The 14,044-nt window shown below is 39.7% G+C and overlaps 2 protein-coding genes across 2 annotated transcripts in view; one reads left to right on the forward strand and one right to left on the reverse strand.

Moving 5' to 3' along the window:
• LOC117264644 (uncharacterized) overlaps positions 1–14,044 on the forward strand; it is a 66,363-nt gene that overhangs the window by 34,986 nt on the left and 17,333 nt on the right. The window lies entirely within an intron of this gene.
• Positions 512–13,862, reverse strand: LOC117264646 (hydroxyacyl-coenzyme A dehydrogenase, mitochondrial-like). Its single transcript, XM_033638776.2, has 8 exons — positions 13,619–13,862; positions 10,525–10,653; positions 10,242–10,399; positions 9,683–9,809; positions 5,572–5,661; positions 5,411–5,483; positions 1,864–1,980; positions 512–1,305 (listed from the first exon to the last, which is right to left on the reverse strand). Exons 1-8 carry the CDS (start codon positions 13,733–13,735, stop codon positions 1,187–1,189), a joined length of 930 nt encoding a protein of 309 aa, XP_033494667.2. The 5' UTR covers positions 13,736–13,862; the 3' UTR covers positions 512–1,186.

Here is a 14,044-nt window from a genome sequence, read left to right on the forward strand (position 1 = left end):
ACTCTCATGCAAGTGGAGCTTTCCCTGGTCAAAGTTAAGTAGGTCAAAGTGCAAATGTTTACATAACAGTTATAAAATAAAATATTTTGTGTCTTTGAAAAATACAAGTCAAATGTTCAAAAAACCTTGTTATTTACTTATTGAGTGTAGTTTTAGAGGAACTGAGTTAATTGATAGGCTATTTATTTAAAAATGTAGCCACAGATGAAGACAAAATCAATCTTGTATGGAAGAAAGCATTAAAAAGTGCAATAATCGAAGAATCGTGGCACCAATAAGCAAATCGAATCCACAAGCGCCATAATCGAAGTGCCCATAATCGAAATCGAATCGAATCGTGAGGTACCCTTGTTGAACACCCCTAGTCCAGACTGATGGATTGTTAAACTCCTAAGGCTACTGTGCTCATTATGTCATAACTCCGCTATATCTTTACATAGCAAATAGTAGGCCTAGTTGCTGCTATATTCATGTTCTGAATGTTGTGTATTGTACTTTCAGCATGGTGAGAGGGTGCATTTGGCCTTGGAGGAGGTTTGCGCTTTCCGAGTACCCTTCTAGTTGTAAATTTAATACCTACTGAAAGACATCACTTTGGATTGAGGTCATTTCTGATAGATATTCTACAGTAACTCCAAAAAAAGTTTTATCTTCCATCTCAAGTGATATTGTTGTTAGATTTCAAATATTAATTTGACTGATGTTAGCAGATATAAGAAGCATTCACATTTCATGTTAAATATCACCAAGGTCCGTATGTGTGTCTACACAGCAGTCAACACCTTTCACACTGACAACAAGAAGAGACACCAGACACAAGTAATTCAGTCAGATTTAATCTATATTCTTCTATCACAAAAGAAGTCATTCAGTGGACATGCTTAAGATAAAGAAATGACAGATAAAAGCCAATCTTGATAAGACAAGATAAGCCTTATTTATCCCCAGAGGAAAAAATCAAATGTTGCAGCAGGACAAGACATTGAAATAATTTCAGATAAACAAAACAAGAATAAACAAAATAAGAGGTACAGCAAGTATACCAGTAAAGGTAAATAGAAAAAAAGAACTAGAGCCAACTAAAGCAATTAAAGACAAAGTTACAAGTTAAAGTTAGAAGTTAGGAATTATAGAAGGCACAAGCACTGTTTCTTATCAGTGCTGGATGGCTTGTTTTCTGAGTAAATTACTTGTACTTGTAGAATCCCTCTCCTGTCTTTCTGCCCAATTTGCCCTCTGCAACCATTTTGTTGAACAGTTCAGGTGGAGTAAAGAGTGGGTGGTCAGGAATCGCAACATGAAGACCTAGGTGGGCAATAACAAAAAGGAATAGGGTTTTTGATTTAATTTATAAGTTCATTTGAATTATCTTTGTTTCTCCTTCCTTGCAGCTGTTTCATATTATCACCCCCTTAAAAATTAAAGCCATATCCTTTGGTGGAGGAAGTATTGAGATCCTTTACTTAAGTAAAAGTACTAATATTCTGTTAAAAGTAAAAGCCCTGAAATGTTACTTAAGTAAAAGTATGCAAGTATGATCAGAGAAATAAACTTAAAGGGGAACTAATGTTTTTTCAACCTGGGCCCTATTTTACGATCTAGGGCTGCAGGGTATAAAATCATCCACACTGTCAGCTGTACAGAATGTACTGTAAGTATGGCTAATTTTCAACCAGCTCTGTGTTGTTGCAACATTAAACGAGCTAACATTAAATGAGCTGGGAGAGGAGGGGCCAACTTTGAATGTTGTGTTTCTAAATTGCAACAAATCCTACTTATTCTGCTTACTTGAGTAAATGCTCTTGTACTGTACTGAAGTTTCACCACTAGTTAGACCTATATTTTTAACATTATTTTACTCACTATCAATGATGGACTTCATAGTGTCTAGTCCGATATGATCCATGAGCTCAAAGGGTCCCATGGGATTCCCAAGACCAAGTTTAATGACGGTGTCGATGTCCTCTATGGATCCGTGACCTAATGGAGAAAAGAGCAAAACAAAACTGTAACCATGCAAAGCTGCAAAATCAACCAAAAACTACAACTACAGGGATAGTGAACTCAGGCACCGCCAATTTGAGCTAACGTTTGTGGAGTAAAACAGAGTAAAAGTGTAGTATATTTCTTTTGTCAACTGTTAAGCTTTACAAGGACTCACTGGTGACCACCTTGAGTCCACCAAAATGCCGCAAGTGGCCTCTTGCATGCTCCTGTGGTATATAAAACAAGTGCCCTTTACTGTGGCTCAGTGTGCAAGTAAATGTGTTTAAGTTTCCTCTAGGGTGCTTTTCCAGCGGACAATATGTAATGCAGTGTCCTACATCCTAGGGAACTTTCTATGTGCTGGTGGTGATCCACCGAATGCAGCTGATGCAGTTTTTTTGTTTTGGCAACTGCTCCTGAGACACTGCAAGACCTACTGATTTTCTGTATGCCCTACAAGCCAGGTTGAGTTACAAGGTAAATCTTGATTGTTTTTTCTTGTTAAGGTTGAACCTATCTCGACAATTTCTGTTTCGTTCTCTTTGGCAGCACCTGTGATAAGCAGTAATGACAGTGTATTTGTTGGCAGACTAATTCCAAGTTCATACTTCCCATGTTAACCAGTTGGGCTGATCGAACTGGACGCAGCGCAGCACTGAGTGATTCTTGCAAGAAAGCACACTCATAATCTATTATGAACGATATGAAGGATATATTAGATATGATATGAATGACCTGATTCTCATAAGGCTTGAAACAGGCCAGAAATTGTTTTTTATAGCACCCTGTCTTATTAGCCCTGCAGCTGGCGAAATGAAAGGTTGCCATAGCATAAACTGTGTGTGTGTTTGCGTGTCTGTGTGCATGTATTTCGGTATATGTGAGAGCAGATTATTATTGGCTGTGCACCAAATGTGAGAGTGCCACAGACACCTACTCAGTAATACAGTGGAAACCACTTACCAGTCCCTCCAGGATGTTGCAATGTTGCAATTGCGATGCAAATTCAGCCAATCCTCATTAATTCTGTGCAACCTTGCACTTTAATCCAATCACAGCAACTAAGGCTGTGCAATTAATCATCTGGTGATCGCGATTACGATTTTGAGGTCAAACGATTTCAAAATTAATGAAATCGAGGGTAAACGATTTTTGGTCACAGACACCTGGTGATGTTATTTTGTCTTCTACGGAAGACGCGCATGCGCAATACCGCCCTCTCCTCTCCTCTTTTCACTCTACGAGTCAGTGAAGTAGGTGAACTATGAATAATGCGTGGGGCAGGTGATCGCGGAAGATTTCAAAAACAGCGTGCAGAAAATATCAGAGGGAGAGCGAGAGAAGTTGGTCTGTGTGTGTGTGTGTGTGTGTGTGTGTAGGCACGTGTGTGTGTGTGTGTGTGTGTGTGTGTGTGTGTGTGTGTGAGCAGAGGAGAATTGTATGTAGAGACAGAAATGACATGCCGTTGTGTAAACAATATAAGTCATCCCATGCGCCGCATAATCATGATTTCAATTTTGACCAAAATAATCGTGATTATGATTTTTTCCATAATTGAACTGCATTGCAAATTTGATGATTTAAAATGCGTAAAATCTTATTTCATTTTAGAGCTGTGTTTAGTGTATGGATTTGCATAGCCTGTCTTTCTTTCTCTATTTATCATGAGACTACTGCAGCAGGACAAGAGCTCACACACACACACAGTGACAGGGCTAACTGTAAGCATCACATGAGAAGGAGAGGAGGAGTGTGCTTTACAGTGAATAAAGACGCGTGTGTCGGTGGGAATGTGAGGTGCTCCCGGTCCAGTTGTGGATAACTGCTGTAACATTTCACTGTGCAGAAGAGACTGCGGTGCAGTGCCGCTATCTTCAGAAAGAGCGAGCATGTGTCCGTCTTGCTGAGGTTGGGATGTGTAAACAGTCAAATCATTCCATGATCAGAAATCATGGATTACCAGAACCATCCGGAATCATGGACAATTAGCCACCTTATTCCTGAGGGCACTACTGTAGAAATGATTATGTGAGAAAGCGGAAGTAGCAGTAAGCTTGTTAGTCCCATAGACTGTGGTTTGTCCCAGTGGCTACTCTTGGTGGCTAACAGCCAACGCTGGTTCTTTTCAAAAGTAATTTGCCTTCATTTTAGCAAATACTGATTTTTTTTTTTTAACAAATATTTAACCTATGTTAACTTAGTTGTTGTTGACTTAGTTAATGTTACCTGTTGCACTGTCAGTGTCTGTAACGACTAACAACCAGTCTAAGCTAAATTTTTGTCTTCAGCAACTGTCTGTTGAACATGTAACCAGGACAAAAAGGGATTGTTCTTGTTGCCAAAGGTACCATTGATACGAGAAATAAAACCACAAGAGTTTCACAAGACAGCGAAAAAGTATTAAATCAGAATTTGCAGAAGAGAATGATCAGGCATCAGCTAATGATGTAAGAAGACACAAAAAAGGAGTAAATTACTGCACACAAGTTAAAGGAGCTGATGGGATCCATTTCACTAGAGTTGTACCAAGTATTACTTTCATGTGACAAATAAATGATGACGATTGAACCTAAAAAGGGAATTTGAATGGGTACTTACCTGTTCACCTGAAAAAAAGAAAACAGTTAACTCAAAAGGAAAAAGCTAAAATAACCAAGTCTAACCTGTTAAATTAAAAGCTGTTAACAAAGGAAAATGTAGACCGATTCTAATTTAAATAACCATATAACCTGAACTAGACTGACGGGATTTTTTAGTAAACATATAGAACCTTCTCCAACGGAGAAATGATAAACAAAGGGGGTATAAGTAAAACGTATTCACCTTCTACATGTGAATATTTTGTATGTGCACTTAAAGTGTGTATTTTATTATTAATTGTCAGTAAACTGTTGACTTGTTCGTGTAAAGGTTTTAGTTTCTGTTTCTCTCCTATTTTATTTAGCTCAACCACTGTCTTTGATACAGAGATAAAGAAACTGAAAAAAAGATTAAGCCTCTGTTAATTCCTCTCAAAATGACTGAGGTTATTTTGCGGTCTTGTTTTTTAACTTAAAATCCCTAAAAAAAAAATACACTTGGTGAAATAAGTACTCAACATTTTTTCATTAATCATATTTCCAGTGCAGCTATTCACAAGAAATTTACAGCAGACATTGATATTAACTATTATATTAAAACTACACATAAAGATGTGATAACATTTTAGTCCATAAAAAAGTAACGTGCAATAAAGTGACTGAAATGTATTTGATCCTTGATGGAAAAGCCTCAAACTTCTGTAGGTGTGGTATTTTTAAGGTCATATGCAGAGCTATTTCTCCTCCAAACATTGCCCCACTGTAGTTGTAGATATTTTATCATGGTTAATAATCTCAATACACAAACCGTGGCAATTTTACTATTGATATCACTGTATACATACCCCTCTCATGCAGCTTCATGGCATCCACTAGGTAGGGAGTATATAGGCGGTTTACAATGAATCCAGGTGTATCCTGATAAACGAGATGTTGGGTGCTGCTGAGTGGGCTGTAATATTTTTAAGAGACTATAGTTGTAATGGAATTATACAGCAAACCTTACCTTGCAGGACACTGGTATTTTTCCAAGACTTTTGCTGAAGTTTAGGAGGGAATCTAAAGTCTCTTGGCTTGTTTCTGAGGTTGCGATGACCTGTGAAAGATTGATACATAAGCAACTTTGATTCTCTGTGTTCTCAGGGGTTTCCTGATATGGTTTTGATTGCTTGATTTGATTTGAGGCTTTACTGTCTTCACAATTTATTGTTTCTTATCTGTGAAATACAAGTAAATACAAGCTTCATTTCCACTGAGGGAAATGGTGTCAGTATACAGAAACAGACAGGAGGTCTGCGTCACCACGACGCTCAGCGTTAGGATGGGCGAGTTCAACGTTGCGTAAACAAAGGGGGTGTTTTGAAAACACCCCCATTTTCACAGGTAACTTAGCCTGTCCCTCCCGCCGCAGGAAATAATGCATTAAACCTGGAAAGCTATTGATGTAGCACTTTTCTCCTTATGAAAGTAACATGAGATTATTCGACCAATGAGAATTTGGTCAGACGAGAGCATATAGACCAAATAATCAACCAGGAGACTACAGCCCTAATTTTTATCTGCTTCTGAAACATGCTGCAGTGCATCTGCTGAAATTGTCTAAAGGGGGGGCCGCCTGGCTGACATTTGCACTCTACTGAGTGCACTTTTCTAGTCTTGTTTTAACCTGAATTTAAAAGCCTAATCAAGCAAGAGTAAGTAAGCTTTAGCAAGTTGCCCTATAGAAGTCATATCTAGATCTGCAACGATCAGTCGATTAGTTGTCAACCACTGAGTTAATATCCTCCTAATTTGATATACAATTAATCTGTTTGAATACTTTTGTTATCAACTGCTTTAAGACATTTTAACAGTTTGTGGCTGAGGAGAGACAGAGGTGAAGTCAGATAAGGTAAGGGATGTGACGTTTCCAATTCACTCTCTAAGCGTTGCACCAATCAGAACAGACTGAGCAAGCTGACCAATAGGGATGTAACGATACCAGAAACTCACGATACAATATTATCACGATAAAGAGTCCACGGTACGATATACAGTACAGGCCAAAAGTTTGGACACACCTTCTCATTCAATGCATTTTCTTTATTTTCATGACTATTTACATTGTAGATTCTCACTGAAGGCATCAAAACTATGAATGAACACATGTGGAGTTATGTACTTAACAAAAAAAGGTGAAATAACTGAAAACATGTTTTATATTCTAGTTTCTTCAAAATAGCCACCCTTTGCTCTGATTACTGCTTTGCACACTCTTGGCATTCTCTCCATGAGCTTCAAGAGGTAGTCACCTGAAATGGTTTCCACTTCACAGGTGTGTCTTATCAGGGTTAATTAGTGGAATTTCTTGCTTTATCAATGGGGTTGGGACCATCAGTTGTGTTGTGCAGAAGTCAGGTTAATACACAGCCGACAGCCCTATTGGACAACTGTTAAAATTCATATTATGGCAAGAACCAATCAGCTAACTAAAGAAAAACCAGTGGCCATCATTACTTTAAGAAATGAAGGTCAGTCAGTCTGGAAAATTGCAAAAACTTTAAATGTGTCCCCAAGTGGAGTCGCAAAAACCATCAAAGGAAGGAAGAAAGTAAGACCAAGAGTCACCTCTGCTTCTGAGGATAAGTTCATCCGAGTCACCAGCCTCAGAAATCGCAAGTTAACAGCAGCTCAGATCAGAGACCAGATGAATGCCACACAGAGTTCTAGCAGCAGACCCATCTCTAGAACAACTGTTAAGAGGAGACTGCGCGAATCAGGCCTTCATGGTCAAATAGCTGCTAGGAAACCACTGCTAAGGAGAGGCAACAAGCACAAGAGATTTGTTTGGGCCAAGAAACACAAGGAATGGACATTAGACCAGTGGAAATCTGTGCTTTGGTCTGATGAGTCCAAATTTGAGATCTTTGGTTCCAACCGCCGTGTCTTTGTGAGACGCAGAAAAGGTGAACGGATGGATTCCACATGCCTGGTTCCCACTGTGAAGCATGGAGGAGGAGGTGTGATGGTGTGGGGGTGTTTTGCTGGTGACACTGTTGGGGATTTATTCAAAATTGAAGGCACACTGAACCAGCATGGCTACCACAGCATCCTGCAGCGACATGCCATCCCATCCGGTTTGCGTTTAGTTGGACGATCATTTATTTTTCAACAGGACAATGACCCCAAACACACCTCCAGGCTGTGTAAGGGCTATTTGACCAAGAAGGAGAGTGATGGAATGCTGCGGCAGATAACCTGGCCTCCACAGTCACCGGACCTGAACCCAATCGAGATGGTTTGGGGTGAGCTGGACCGCAGAGTGAAGGCAAAGGGGCCAACAAGTGCTAAACACCTCTGGGAACTCCTTCAAGACTGTTGGAAAACCATTTCAGGTGACTACCTCTTGAAGCTCATCGAGAGAATGCCAAGAGTGTGCAAAGCAGTAATCAGAGCAAAGGGTGGCTATTTTGAAGAAACTAGAATATAAAACATGTTTTCAGTTATTTCACCTTTTTTTGTTAAGTACATAACTCCACATGTGTTCATTCATAGTTTTGATGCCTTCAGTGAGAATCTACAATGTAAATAGTCATGAAAATAAAGAAAACGCATTGAATGAGAAGGTGTGTCCAAACTTTTGGCCTGTACTGTATATCACGATATTTATACAACGGGAAAATTTATTGTTAAAAATAGCTATTTTATTCAAAAATAGTGCATGTACACTATACAGCATGTTATTTTTAACTTGGAAGCGTATCATAAACAAATCAACATGCAGTTGAACATGTGCTTTCATTTCCCCCCTATTACTGCTAGGCAGGCAGACATTAAAGTACCATAACAAAGTCATGTCAATTAAAACTATAGTGACAGAATATGAAAATGGAAACATTCAGTATTTTTTAACCTACTCTGAACAAAAGTAGTGTAGTACTATTACTAGAAAGTCATCTGAATGACATCAAATTATGAGGATAGAGTAGTCTTACTATTCATCAAATATACAGAACTTAGAACAATCAGACCCTGCAACAACAACAAAATTAACAAATTAGAAATAATGTAAACTCAATAACACACAATCCCTCACTCAGAGCGACAGAGCGAGAGAGAGGTGGGTAGAGATGTGTGTAAAAGAAAACCAAAATAAATAAAGCCCAGCCATTTCCCTGGAAGTCATAGAAAAACTCAAAAACACACATTCACTCAGTTTGTTCACGCCAGGTTGACAATCTTGACATCAAGGAGACCCTAAGACTTTCTCAGAACAGGAGATGAGGAGAGGAAAGCTCTGATCCTGCGCTTTCATGTGATATGCGTGGCATTTTTGTGCGACCCTGCATTCGCGTGTAATCCATCCAAAAGTAATGTGTGTGCAAAGCTGTATGAAAGCTTTGTTATACATTATTTTAGTGTAACTTTATCATTTTTTTTCGCTGTGAAAACTTTGGACTACCGACAAGGTTGGTCTTGTCGAAAAGCCACGATTCCGCTGTTTCACGTGATACGTGTGGCTTGTCGCTATGACGAACAGTCGCAGAGAAATTACACAGAGAAAACAATCAATTTCGTTACTTTCAATTACTTTTATTCGCTGTTTCCTCCGGTCACGCAAAGGTCAGAGTCAGAGGCTGAGAGGCTGAGCTGCACGAGTCTGCTCTCACCTGCGCGCGCAGTTGCATGCAAAGGATTATGGGGAATGTAGTCGCACAGTCATACATACCGGCTCTGTAGGAGAACGCAGCTATACAACTACTGTGGCATTCCCACGACGGTATCGAGAATTTATTTTATTGTGACACCGCGAAATTCGATATATCATTACATGCCTACTGACCAATCAGAGCAGACTGGGCTGCTGGGGAGGCGGGACATAAGCTCAAACACAGCATTTCAGACAGGTGCTGCAGCAGTGAGCAGTACAAGACAAATAGTGTGTGTTTTGAACAGTAAAGCACATAAATCTATTCCACTAGACCCCAATATTACATATTTATATGAATATGACCCTGAAAAAAAGCATAATAGGTTCACTTTAACTGATGCGTCTTAAATAGAGATCATATTTCAACAGCATGTACTGCACGTGGAGCTGCGACTAACTGCTGGAGTGACTTCGATTCAGGACGTACCTCTACAAGCTTCATGATGGTGACCGGATTGAAAAAGTGAAGGCCACCAAATCTATCCAGCCTGCTGGTGGAGCTGGCAATGTCGGTAATGGGAATGGAGGATGTGTTGCTGGCAAAGATTGTGAGTCTAAAACAAGTGCAGAAAACAGTACATAAGACATCGTACAGATAGCAGTTAATAAAAAAAAGCAGACATGTGACATTCAGAACTTTCTATTTCATTGTCCTTTAAGAAGATCACCAAATGTAATATACTGTATGTCCTCTTCCCTCCCAGACCAGGGAGGGAGGAGGGAACATATTTATATCTATAAAGAATGCGCCTCATACAATCTTTAGACCTGGTGTACACTCAGTTTTTGCTGAGAGAGCTGTGGTCTTGGATTTGGAAATTAACATGAGTTTATTCTGTGTTTTTAAATACTGGTAACTGCAGTAGAAACATGCTTTCAATAACAACACACATACAGCACCATGAAACCCAGAACAAACAGCAATCAGCCTCTAATCTAACACCTTTATAAATGTATTAATGACCCAGAAATGGGACAGTGCTTACGCTGGTGCCAGCTTGTCAAGCCGACCAAAGAGATCCTGTTTGATTTTTAGATTTTCCACAATGGCCTCCACCACAATATCCGTGTCCTGAACTACAGACTCCGCATCTGTTGATGTTGACACATTCTGCAGGACTTTCTGAATAAACTCCTCACCTGCCTGAAACAAACACGAATGTGTCAACATGTCCCATTAACATGTCCCACATGTCCCCATTAATTAACTCACACTTCACTCTCTCATTGTTTTGCTTTGGTTTTGTCTGGCTGTCTTCTGTGTCTCACCTCTGGCTGATCAGCAAACTTCTTCTTCACCACTCTTTTAAGGTTCCCTTCAATTCCTTTGATAGCCTTTTTGAGGATGTCGTCATTTATGTCCACCAGCGCCACTGAGTGGCCAGTTGTTGCTGCAGTCTTTGAGAAAGAAATTAATTCAAGATAAATAGGAACGCAGCTGTCAGTGTCAGTGATGTTGAGGTGGGAGCAATGATAAATAGGGACCTAAACAACAAATGTAATGGAAACCAGAACTGTGTCCCAAGTCCATACAACATAATAAGTCTCTGCAGACTTGTGATGTAGTGGACGGTGGTACCCTACCCTACCCTACGGTACCCTACTCTTATCAATTGAAATTTTAAGAATGCATCCATGACAAAGGGTCCTGAAAATGTGACTTCAGAAAAACAGTGCACCTGGGGCTCAACTTGCCCTAGGTTAGGGGTAATTTGATCCGAGTCAGTGGATTGGTTGAGCCATCTGACTTTTTAAGCATGATATAAAAAAAAAAAATAATTTACCTCTTTTAAAAAAGTAATTTAAAAATATATTGTCCTGTTCCAAATACTCATATTTCTTCCCTTAGAGTTAACCTAAACAACATAAAACCAGCCAAAATGCACTTTTAATTTTTGCCCTGTGGTTAAACTGTTTAAAACTTTTCTGTTACACAGTGCAAATTAAGAGGACGGCCAATGAAGTTTCTAGGAGCAAAAAATAATCACTGTAACAGAATTGTTAATGAAAAAATGTTGCATCTAGTGACATATAATGGCAGAAAAAATTATGAGGAGAGATGGTGACTTGCCATAAAATTCTTGATAATTCATTCTGCTGTATTTAGCTACATGAGATAAGTTAGTGTTTGCAGACATACTTACTCCTATAAATTCCTAGACACCCTGCCTAATTAAACCTTACTTTTCCAGTTGTTGGGAAACAGGAATGTTGTTTCTTTAAATCTCTAATGCCATTGCATAGCATTTCTTGGGAGTAAGGCAAAGAAGAAAAGACAGCCTTTGAGATGTTGCCTGCAAGCTCCTTCTCTACACTAGGCCTACCTCCTCTGTGTAGATCATCTTCCACTGTTCCACTGTGCCTCACTGCTTTTACTGACTTTACCTCCTTAATGCACCTCTGCAAAGGTGATCTGTCAATACTTCTGCCACTGATATGATTTTCCACCCTTGGCATTAGGGCTGGGCGATATAGACAAAAATTCAAATCTCGTCCACAGAACGAAGCTGCACGCTTACATTTTCTGAATGAAATTAAACAGGCTGCAGTGAGAGTCTCTCTCCATTGGATATTTAAAAATAATGGGTTTGTGCATTTAGTCCTTCTCATGCAAGCTCGGGGGTTTAGTGTTGCTGTAGCCTGACGCTAAGCAATCTTTTTCTTTTCTCCGGGTGAGGATTAGAATATATGCAGTTCACATAACTCAGCCAAAATGAATATATACTGTATGTGTCTATCGCACATCGCACATGTTAAAGTATGTAATCTCGCAAAATCAAACTCATTAAGTTTCCTCCGAAATAAGGTAATGTTTAAACTAAGAGACCTGCCTTGCCTCAAACATATTTTTATACGTGTTAATAATAACCTTGATAATAATATCGAAAAGCCAACAAGATTGTTTTCAACCTTATCTTATAACCTTATATTATAAGCGAGTAGCCATAGCCCAAAGACTCAAGCCCATCAAAGATTCAGCGGATTCAGCGGCTGCCAACCACTTGTCAAAGTGTCCACAGAGCAGGGGCTCTTTGGCCAAAACAAGAGACTTTCCGCCGCCTAAAATCACCGACGTGTGAGGACCACCTAAAGGACACCGCCTTCAGGCTCCACTGCGCCTCACCGCTGTGTTCCAGTTTGTATCACCCTGCTGGAAGGCCGTGAAGTGAAGCCGGGAGTCGCCAGCAGCAGTTTCCTCAGAGAAACGTCAGCCCTAGCCAACTCTGCTCAAAGTAGGCCAAATCCCCATCACCTGATGCAGCCGCTGTGTTGTGATAAGAGTTGATGTCAAATAGGAGACTTAGTTATTTTGATCTTAATTTAGGTTTTGTTAGGTAATCTATAGTCACATACTCTCTCTCACTATCGCCAAACTACATAACTGACAAAAGTGTTACCTCTTGTCTTAATCCATTTATGCATACTGTTGATTTTGTGTTATTTCATATCATCCTCATTTACTATTCATTTACTCAGTTGTGAAAACATTTAGCCTAAATAAATCTTCATTTATCACCAAGTCATTGTCCATGGATATTTCTGTTGAGCAGGAACTAAGATCACTGTATAGAGAATTCATAACCCAGGTATTGAGATTGATTCATTATTGATAAGTGTACTGACAAATTAATAATTGGTTTCCAGAGTTATTAATTTGATTAGTCGCTTCCCTCCATAATTATCATTTGTTCCATCCTCCATTAAGCTGTTGAATAATGTTAAAAAGTAGTGCAATAGAGCAAACAGCAACGTGCATTAAACACACGGCACTTTAGCACTCAGCACTTTTTCTTGCACTTTAGACATCTCTGTATGTTTCTGTTGTGATTGTTAAATGTAGTCCATGTCTGTTTTATGTGATAGAACTGTCATTGTAATGATGTGTCCCTGTGATGATGTTTTTATCTTGTCCTGTGAAGCAATGAAATGTAGCACTGTGCCCAAGATGAATTTCCCTCAGGGGACAATAAAGTTTACCTTACCTTACCTGTGCAAATAATTTCTAAAGGTATTGCTCCTACACAAAAAACAGTTTTATGTATAAATATAATACTTTCACAATACTAATAATAATCTTGTGTGCGTCTCTCCATCACAGATAGAAAAGATTGGTGCTTACTGAATTTATGGTCACATTTAAACAAATGTGCACAGTCACCTAGAAACGGGGGGTGGGTCAACTTTCGCACTGTAGCTCATCTTACCCCACCTTCCCCCACCGTGTTCACACTGGAAAAGTCACAAATATAAAAGTCAAAGAGCAGCAGTTTCACTAGCCAGCAACTAAAGGACCAAGTATAATGAAGATGTGTGCTAGCTAGCTACATGGATAAACAGAGACCAAAGGCATTTTGCCTCTTACCTGTGCAATTCCTGCACCCAACTGCCCACTTCCAATGACTGTTACATGCTTAATAACGGCATTCCTGACAGCTGAAGAGGAAAAACCTCTGCAGATCTGGTGAATGAAGAAAGCCATGATGTGTCAGCGTGCTGCTAGACCTCAGGACAATAACAGGTTCCAGCACTCGGGCTTTGTCACATGAACTAAGTACATACTGTAAGATCACTTTAAAGGCAGAATGAATAGGCCCTTTAGGGCCGATGTCACAGTGACTTCATTTTAATAGCTGGAGGCAAAACACAGACTCCCAACCACAGGGCTGTAGGCTACAGAGGAGTCTTCAAATGTTGTCTTGTTGTGTTATTGGGTACCAGGGTAGGAGTCATGTCGTCGTCGTCGTCCTCCTCCTCCTCCTCCTCCTCCTCCGCTTATCCGGGTCCGGGT

Source organism: Epinephelus lanceolatus, chromosome 20, assembly GCF_041903045.1.
Source record: "Epinephelus lanceolatus isolate andai-2023 chromosome 20, ASM4190304v1, whole genome shotgun sequence".
In the NCBI taxonomy this organism is placed as follows: Eukaryota; Metazoa; Chordata; class Actinopteri; order Perciformes; family Serranidae; genus Epinephelus; species Epinephelus lanceolatus.